At 42.5% G+C, this 9946-nt stretch overlaps 2 protein-coding genes across 2 annotated transcripts in view; one reads left to right on the top strand and one right to left on the bottom strand.

Moving 5' to 3' along the window:
* The window catches only part of CCDC73 (coiled-coil domain containing 73), a 39618-nt gene extending 39111 nt beyond the window's left edge, over nucleotides 1–507 (bottom strand). The window contains exon 1 of the mRNA XM_057379981.1: nucleotides 446–507. The gene's annotated coding sequence lies outside the window, so the exon portion shown is untranslated. The remainder of the gene's footprint in view (nucleotides 1–445) is intronic.
* Nucleotides 7–5992, top strand: PRRG4 (proline rich and Gla domain 4). The gene is made up of 6 exons (XM_057379979.1): nucleotides 7–58; nucleotides 768–882; nucleotides 2048–2211; nucleotides 2564–2612; nucleotides 3313–3448; nucleotides 4096–5992. Exons 2-6 carry the CDS (start codon nucleotides 777–779, stop codon nucleotides 4322–4324), a joined length of 684 nt encoding a protein of 227 aa, XP_057235962.1. The 5' UTR covers nucleotides 7–58; nucleotides 768–776; the 3' UTR covers nucleotides 4325–5992.
* Nucleotides 5993–9946: the final 3954 nt, after the last annotated feature.

Here is a 9946-nt window from a genome sequence, read left to right on the forward strand (position 1 = left end):
CGCTCGGCCCCGCAGAGGCTGCCCCGTGAGCCGCTCCGCCCGGGTCCCGCCGGAACAGGTAGGGCTGCGGGATGGGAAGCGGGATGGGGCGCTCCTTTTCCTCGCCTTCTCCTCTCCGCGCTGGCCGTGGGCGCTCCCAGGCGCCGTCTCTGCTCCCCCGGAGCTGCCGGGTCGGGGGTTTTGGGGCTGGGGGCTGCGGAACGCTGTGCTCGGGCGATAGACGGGCCCCGGGTGCGATGGGGCAGCGCTGCGGGAGCGCCCGGCGGCGTCCCCGGTGCCCTCGGGTGGCAGCCACCGGTCCCTGCTTCGGGCGGTGATCGTGTTTTCACTCTGTAAAGAGTTACGGGCTACCCGTGACAAAACGGGCTTTGTAGCTGTTCCCGTCGGGGAGCTTTTGTTACCTGCTCCGGCAGCAAAGGCGGAGCTCTGCAGTTTCAGAGCCTACCTGGGGCACCCTGCGGGGGCTCTTTCCGCGATAATTCGCCAGCGAACAAGCAAATGCCGCTCGGTTTAGCCGGGAGAGGAGAGCAGGAGGGGGCGAGAGCGGCTCCGGTGACATGTGCGGATGTTACACAACGAGAACTGTGCCGGACAGGCAGGACCAGTTCGGATCGGTGTCTKTCTTCAAGGGGCCCATTAGCCTGGAGTGCGTGTAGGGGCTTGCGCTGGATGACTTCATGGACAGGATTCATTCAGGGTTCATCGCCGACACTTCAGAAGATTGCGCTGTCATTCTTTTTTAACTCACGTTAGTTTCTGTCTGACAGATCCCTGCCATGTTTGCGTTTTTGATAGTGCTGTGTCAACTGCATGTGATGGTGTTGGCGTTTCCTCACTGCCCTGGGAGATTAAATAACTTGAAGCAACCTGAATGGAAAGATGGTAACTTAGTTTTAACATGACTCTATGCTTTTCAAAATTGTTTCTAACTTTTTGCTTTGTTGGCTTGTTTAATGGRCATTTTCTTTTTTGTTTGGGGGTTTAGTTTTGGTTGTTTTGATTTTTTTGCTTTGTTAAAAAAATGAAGCTGTTTTGTGCTCTTAATTTCAAATTATTTTAAGATCTCTGTTTCAGAAGACTGAAATTACTTTTGTATTTGCACTGAACCAAGAATATTGATGATATATTTTCTTCCATGTAATTCTTTTTCCTTTCCATTTGTGGGTTTGAGGGAATTTTGGTTTTGGATTTTGTGGGTTTTTCCTTAAGTCCTTTTCTCTGGTTACTCTTAGGTGTAGTATAAACATTTTAAGTTTAGACTTTCTTGCAATTACTTTAAATAACAAAGACAAATGCATGTGCACATGTGGAGCTGCTTCAGTATACACTATAACAGTATGTAAATAAATATAAATATATGCTGTAATATTCCTTAAATATATTATAATATTAAAGACATCAACAATCAATATGTAAATTGTGCTGCAGTTTTCTCACTTTTCAAAGAGGAAACTGTCATGAGATACCACTGCAAGATCTAACAGTAACTATTAGGGTGAAAATTCCTGAGTGATGTGATAATCCTGCCAAACAGGCTAACAAGAACACAAAGCTAATTTGTAGCTGAATAACTTTATCCTGAATCTCATCTCCTTTTTTGGCCATCCGGCTTGGTATGTAACAATGCTGTTTCTGCATGACACTTGCAAAATTAATCCTCTAGTCATTTTGCTCAACCAAATAACCTGAATTTCTTGGATACGGATTAGGCTTTCACTGAAAACCAAGCCAGAAATCTTTKTCTTTTTAATAATAAACTGTAGCAAGAGCAGGCTAAAACTTGACTRTGGAAAATGCCTAGTGAGGAAATAYYTTCCTGTATTCCAAAGCCTTCTATAATTTCACTGTTCTGGAATCTCACCTCACAACTTACTCCATGAGGCCTCATGKAGCACAAAAGAAGAGAATAATTAAATATCTTCAGAAAAGCCTGTTGTCAGTAAAATTCAAATTGTGGACTAATTTAAAATAAATAAACTTTTCTTCAARAATACCAAATTTASCCTTAACTTGTCTTAAAACAACWTTWTTTTTTTTTTTYAATTAGTTTTCACATCAGCAAAGGAGGCCAATTTATTCATTGGACGACATCTTCTGAACAACAGATTTGATTTTGAAGCATTCACAGATGATAACCTGGAAAGGGAATGCTATGAAGAACTGTGCAATTATGAAGAAGCAAGAGAAATTTTTGAAGACCCTGATAAAACGGTAGCAGTTCAAACTGAATTTAATATACTGAGGGAGGTTATTGACTAAATCATTATTGTACACAAATACTGTAACTCTTCTAACACAGCACTTAAAGGTGACTACTTATTTTACTCTAAAAGTAGATACATGGGGTTCTTGCTTTATGTACACAGTGAATGCACTTTGAATATGTAATATTGAGTATTCCTATAGCACCATGTTCTATCTCCCTATCTAGATGTAGCTGAGAAGAAACCTGATACATTAAAAAAACCTGTTAAATTTTGCCCAAAGTACCAAAATAAAAAWAAGTCAATAAGCCTGTCAATTATGTATCTCATATAAACCTGATTCTTTTTGGGTTTTATAGATGGATTTTTGGAAAGAATATTCAACTAAAGGCCCTAAAATAAAAATAGGTAAGTCATCTTACTTTTTTCTTATACTGCAATATTTTCTGGTYGTTATAACAGTACACTCTTAATAGATCACACATTCAGTTAAGGAAATCAGAAATTATCTTTTTACTGAAGATCACTGTGAATTGTACAAGCATATTTAATTAACTGATGCAATAAAACTAAAGCATCTAAAAGTGGAATCCATTATAGATCTGTAGGAAAACAYTGTAATTTTCTTGACTGTTTCTTTATTACACAATTGGTGAAAATTGCAGTAATTCTGTGGCTGATATCTGTGGTTTGGTTTTGTTTGTTCCCTCCCCCCCACCATTTCTTTAATAGTAATATAACAGTCTGATTAAGGCTCAGAGTAGTCTGATCACAGATGTTTAATAAAAAAACTCAGTATGACTTGAGGAAAGATCTATAGCCTAATCAAGGTCACAAGTACGTGAAGGAATATTTGGAAGGCATTAGAAGACAGGCATCTCAACAGTTTTATGTACAGAAAATGGAATATCTACTCACTTTTGCTTGAAGCTGACTGTCAATGATACTCTTGGGTTGTGCTGCATAGATTTAATGGCTTCTCACAGCAAGTAAGRCATTTGTGGAAGGACAGCCTTATAGGACAGCAAAAAGCAGTATTTTATAGTGTAAACTGCAGACCATAGAGGGAAAAAACACATAATGACAAACATCAATGTTTTATCTTCAGGTGATGAAGCACTACAAAAGGTGAATGTCACAGGACTGCTCATCAGCCTGGTTGCTGCTGGAGTGCTGTTGGTTATAATTGCACTGATTATCTTCTACTGCTGCAAAAGCAGATGCAAATCAAGACAACCACCGGGGTAAGGAATTTCACTGCTTAAAAAAACCCAAACACACACCAAAACAAACTTTTGCTTGAGAGTGGCACTTAAAAATCACTGTGGGTTGGTCTGACTGTATTAGTAGAAAATCCAGTGGAAGTTCTAGTTCTTACCTAGGAACAAACTTAGGTGAGCACTAGCAGTAGTTATGCTACTATAGTGTGTTCTTGGTTCCGAAATATTCTTACTAAAATGATGGAATAAATTTAATAATAGGTTGGGGCCTGCAATGGGAAGTTTAACATATTCTGTTGGCACATTCAGGGAGGCTGTATGCTCTTCCTGGCGTGGGCTCTGCCTCAGGTGTGAAGTAGTTGTAGTCATAGATCATGAAATAGTTTGGAGGAAACGCATTTTTACCAATTCTCTACTCCCCCTTGTTCCTTTGTCCTAAACWTGAAAGGACTTGTGCTTTCTCTTCCCTTTAAATTTCACATCACTGAGCTAGTCTTACCTTGTGGTTTCGAGACAGTATTTGGCTTCTAGGCCTTGTGACCACTGAAGGCATGTTTTTTTTTCTCTTGTGGAGTTTTTTTGGTTGTTTTGGTTTATTTTATGATGAAGTCTTTCCTCTTACTTCCCTTTCAAGCACAAGTTTCCACTTACCTGCTGTTACCTTTGTTTAGGTATTTGGATTATGTAAGAAGCAGAAGACGTAATTCAGCCAACATCTTCAGAAGGCATGAAGAGTTTTCTTTGAACCCTCTTCCTCTCAGAACTGATGATTCAGGATTACCCACTTATGAGCAAGCAGTTACTTCAGCTGGACAACACAATGTGCCCCCACCCCCTTATCCAGGGCCCCCAAGAGATGCACGAGTGTTYCTAAAGTCCATGTCTCTCCCTGGCCCCTAATCACAAACCTTTTGGGGTGAGAGAAGATTACTGGAAYATACTTCTGAAAAAGTATGTGCTACCTTGCATATTGCAAGATGATTTTCAAAAATGTGAAAGATCTTTTGGACAGCTAGGAATGAGTGAAGTTCCCATTTGGGAAATGAGGTCACCTGTTGCAAAGGCTGCAGGATTATTCTTTGCACAAAATCACTGTGCTAAGAGGAGGGAATGCATAAAGACTGCTGCCCTCTTCCATATGCACTTTGAGCCATCCCATCAAACTATTGATGTTTCATTAATAGTTTMATCTCTTTCTTCTTCAGAAAGAACAGTATTTTGATTGCTCATATTGACACTAACCATTTTTTGTGACTTAATACTTTAAATCACCATAAGAAGTCTACTTTGTTGTTTGACATACTTCTTTGCTGTGTGAATTTTCTCTTCATTCTTGTAATAGATTTGAGTGTGAAAATTATTTCATGACTTGATCTTTYAAATATATGTATATATGGTATTGCTACTGGATTACACTGGTTTTCAATTCAACTTTTGCCMTGCTTGCAAAAGCATTTTGAAGTTCTCGAAGTTCTGTGAGACTGAAATAAGTGAATTGTGTGAGGTCTCTGTTGACAGTCAAGCTACAAGTTTATGAGAAGCTGTGGAATTATGAGCTTGCAAAAACATTCTCCCATATTTCCCTTTCATTTAGCTTGCACTTTTAAAATTTGTTAATGTACATTTTAAGCTCTAGAGCAGCACTCTCTTCCCTATTCTTAATGCCTAGCTTTATGTTTAAAGAGGCTATGTGCCAAATTAAATGCAAAATCTAATCTGTTAAAGCAACTGAAATCTTTTGCTTTGGTCAGAATCACAATTACAACAACAAACAACACAGCTAGTGATTAATAACAGGCCTAACCAAGACTCATGTTATTACTGCCTATCTGATCTACTCACTCATTCCTGCTCATGCAGGATACCACAGGCTGGCAGCACCCACAGCTGGCACAAAGGTGCTGCATCCAGGATCTGTAAGAGGGGAAATGGCTTCACAATGAAAATGAGTAGCTTTGTATTGGATAGTAGGAGGAAATTCTTTGCTGTGTGAGTGGTGAAGCCCTGGCACAGGCTGCCCAGAGTAGCTGTGCTTGCCCCATCCCTGTAAATGCTCAAGGACAGGCTGGATGGAGTTCTGAGCCTGCTCCAGTAGAAGGTGTCCCTACCCTTGGTAGAGGGGCTGGAACTCGATCTTCAAGGCCCCTTCCAACCCAAAGCATTCTATGATTCTATGATATACAACATGCAAAACCATTACACTCAAACATTGGCCAATATTTTTCTGTTAACATGAATAATAACTATAGCTCACTATGCATCTAAGAGCTTAATAAATATATACATAAATAAGCTACAAATAAATAGATTTACACTAATTGTGAACAGGAGCATTACTTTGGCCTTGGATCTGTGATTGATGTATTGCTCTAATTGTGATTAAATCACAGAAAACTGCCAACTCGCCGTTAGCTTGATCCTGCATTTCATTTGGCATATGGTCACTCTAAACATGTAACTAGGCCTCAGAAAGCAATATTGCCATTCAACATTGTGTAACACTGAATGATTTAAACAGAAAGAGGAAATAGGGAAGTTTCCCTAAGGGGCAGTGTATATTAGCTAACACAGTTCTGCAACAGAGCTGCCTTGGTTCTGGCTGAAGTGGCTCATGGGCASAGCAGCCCAYCCCTGCCTGCAGAGGTGTATCYTCAAGCACTCCAGAGATTTCCATATGGAATATACCACAAACCAAGACAACATCTCATCATCAAAAGTAAAACTTGCCTGCTCTTCCCTACCATCTCCTCCTACCATTGCTCGCCCTGAGCCAGCTCTCACTTCTTACAAAGGCAAGCTGACTCAGCTCAGCCAAATTACAGAAAAATTACCTCTGGCAAAAAAAAAAAAAAAAATGTTCTTTTGCCACTGGAGCGAATTCATCACTCACCTTGTGGCCAGAGCTCATCACTAGGAGTTAGAGAGTGAAGCAGGGAAGGAGGGACAATAGGAGCTTTTCCTTCAGTGTCAGCAAACAGCTGAGGCAGCCCAGTCCTGCTGGAGATCATTCCCCGGACCTTAAGCAGATGATTCCCATTAAAGTGCTCCCTTAAGTACTTATATTTGTCTTCGAGCCATCAAATGACATTTTTGACTCTGTAAAGGGTTTATTTTTTCCAAGTGGAGACTCTTCATTTCGGGAAAGAAATGGGAAAAAAAAAAAAAAATCAGTGCTGCTCAAGGTTGGTATGCTGCACAGATTGTGTTACAGTGCTTGAATTTCTAAGATTTTGGTCTTAAATATAGAGAAAAATTGCATTAGCTTGTGTTTCAGCAAGATGTTTTTATTATATTAAATTCTTGACTTCAGAGAGAAGRACATACAATAACACTACTGGCTACAGGCACTCCATAATGAACCAAGTTCAGAAGGCATTTTAGTCCACCAAAGCTCAGTTCCTAAATAGCAAGTGATAGCTGCATTTGAAACAAAACCMTTCCTTATTATGACAAGATTCCAAGTATATTCAGAATCATTAATATGTCTAACATGACTTCTAAATACACATTTTAATATGTACRCTTTAATCTACACATTAAAAAAATCTAATTAATATGATCTATCAAAGGAATTTTTCTATCCCTGAAACAGATCCTTCAGAAAAGCTGCTTATAAGTATCCTGGATACCAGGACACTGTAAAAAGCACTTAATGTCAACATACTCTTTTGTTGTCTTAAAGTGCTACAAAATACCATTTAGCTACAAAGAGATAAAATGCAAAAACTTCAAGAATGATTTCCTAGACAGAGGATGGCAACAAGCAGTCAGTTAATGAGAAAACTCCGGAAGTTTCATTGGCTGATCCCAGGACAAGATTGATCTCATACACAGGAAAAGCAAATCATTGGATAAAACTGAGTTTATCTGATGATTATGGACATTAGTGATTCAGTTTTCAGTCTACTCCACCTCTATTAAAACCACATAAAAGAAATGAAACTTCTATAATTTCTGTTTCACTCAACTTCACTATGTGATTGCCAKAAAAAAGGATCTACTCCAGCAATGTTCAGGGAAACCACTGTGTTTGTGGTTCATTCAGTGGTATAAATGCATCATCTATGTTTCCCTGTAAATCTGGTGCTTGTTGTTTGTGATTTCTCATGTAACATGATTTTACAGCCATGTACCCATTCCCACATTCTGTTCAGAGAAATTCTGTAATGGAAATAAACAATGTAATGGTACTCTTTAAAGTTCATGTTGCCATTAATTGAGGAAAAAAATCAAACAAGACACTAGCAGTTTTACAATTTATTCATACATCGTTCCAAATGTGGGACAAGAAACTGCAGCAGCATATTCACTCTAGAAAACCAAACACTGCAACTGGATGGAAAAGGCATTTTGTATCAGTTCTACCTATCACCCTCCTCTCAGGCCCACTTGAGGGAAACAATGTGCTCTAAGTGTAATAATATCATGGAGATTAGAGGAGATTCTGCAGAGAAATAAAAAAACAGTGGTTCCTTCCCCACCGAAATGGCACTTCCAAGAGTATCAGCATACAACCATTAGCATACAAGTGGAATAATTTTCTGTCATCAGGCCTCGTTCATATGTAAAACAGCAACTCTGCTGTTTCCCAGGGAAAGGTCTCCCACCCCCCACATGCTCTCCTCCAGCTGCAAGCAATACAGGTGCTAACTTATGCAAACACAAGGAAAACTCACTCTGCTGGTTTCTGGCTTTGGTGAGCTGTGGCTTCTCTCTCCWTCCTCTGCCCTGGCCTCTGGGTGACTTCACTCCTCTCCTCAGTGCCGATGACTTTTTCACACTTACCTTTCTTACCCTCCTCATGCAAGGCTGCATTTCTTCCTGCCACTTTTTGAAGCTAGGTATGAGAAAAGCAGAACCTCAGCTTTTCCTCCTGAAGTCTCTTATGTTTGGGCTTTCTTATTTAATGTTGATAATTCCATCTTTTCAGTCCAATGTTGAGGTTTTTTGTAATTTTTTTTTTTCAACATCTAATCTGATTGGCTGTAGCCAAGTTTCTAAATGCATTTCACCCGAATTCATTTCACTCTGTGGTTCRGTATTGCCTGGAGTGCTACAAACTGAATCTTCAAAAGACTTACTYGCTCATTAGCATACACCTTCCTCTGCTGAGCAATGCCTTCAGGTGCAGCAACCCTCTTTTCAAGAGAATATTCCTCATCTGTACCTCTGAGGCACATTCCTCCTGCTCATCTCGGCCTGCCCATCTTCTATCTGCAGGGAAAGCAAGACACCACAGTTCACCCACCATCCCCATGCACGATGTCTGCTTTTCTCCCACCCTGTTCTGTGCAGATGGTGCCCATTTCCCTTATTCTTTCTTTTAACAAGCACAAAGCAGAACATACAGGAATTTACTGTCTACAAACCAGGTGGCCTAGCCTGCTCTAAATAATAACAAAGTGCTTTAGCCAGTGCTTACTAAAGAAAGCCTCTAGAACCGTTCTGAAGTTTTACCACTTAAATTTACACTGCTCTAAATAAAAATAAAGAATAGACATTCTCTCTGTTCCCTTGCTAGCTGACTTTTGGCCTGCACAAGAAAGCTGAAGAGAGACTTTTTACAAGGGCATGTGATAGGACAAGGGGTAATGGCTTTAGACAGGGAGTAGGTTTAGATTAGAGATTATTTATTTTGAGGATGGTGAGGCACTACAACACATTGCCCAGGGAAGTTTTGCCTCTCCCATCCCTGGAAGTGTTCAGGGCCAGGTTGGATGGGGCCTTGAGCAAGCCAGTCCAGTGGAAGGTGTCCCTGCCCATGGCASAGGGGATGGAAGTGGATGATCTTTAATGTCCCTTCCAACCCAAAGCATTCTGTGATCCCATTATACGAGTCTGTCCAGGGTCCAGACTTGCAGTGACTTATTGATGGGGAATGCCCGAGTCTTTTGGAAAGCTCTGACATGCAGACATATAAAAGAGGAGGCGGCGGGTGGTGGCTCGGCGAGCCCAGCCCGGGGGGAGGCGGACGGGCGGGGGATCTGTGTCACCGCTCGGTGACGGTGACAGGGGCAGGGCCGCCCTACAAAGCGCTGTACAATGGGGCGGCTGTCGGGCTCCATCTTGGCGGCGGCGGCCGCCCCGGAGCCCGCGGCTGGCGGAGCTTCCCCTCCGCGGGAACAACATGGCCCCGCCCCGGTTGCTCCAACAAAGCGCCAGCGCTTCACTTCACCGAGGAACCGGCCACCCCCATACCCGACCCCGCCCCGGTGGCGGCTACCGCCCCCCGCCACGCTCCGCCACGCTCCGCTCCCGCCGCAGCGCTTCCCCTCAGGCCGCGGCCGTCCGTCCGTCCGTCCGCGAGTCACAGACCTCCTCCTCCTCTTCCTTCTCCTCCTCCTGCTCCCGCTCCCCCCGCCGGCGCTGCTGGCGGCGGCCCCTCCGCCGCGGCCTCCCTGCCCCCGGACACGGAGCCCGTGAGCCCCAGTGCGCTGGCGGGGGAGGAGCATCCTGGGAACGCGCAGCCCGACATGGGTCCGGCGGCCGCGCAGCCCCCGCCGCCGCCCGCAGCTCCGCCCG

Source organism: Malurus melanocephalus, unplaced genomic scaffold, assembly GCF_030028575.1.
Source record: "Malurus melanocephalus ecotype Western Australia unplaced genomic scaffold, MMel_1.1 scaffold_429, whole genome shotgun sequence".
NCBI lineage: Eukaryota > Metazoa > Chordata > Aves > Passeriformes > Maluridae > Malurus > Malurus melanocephalus.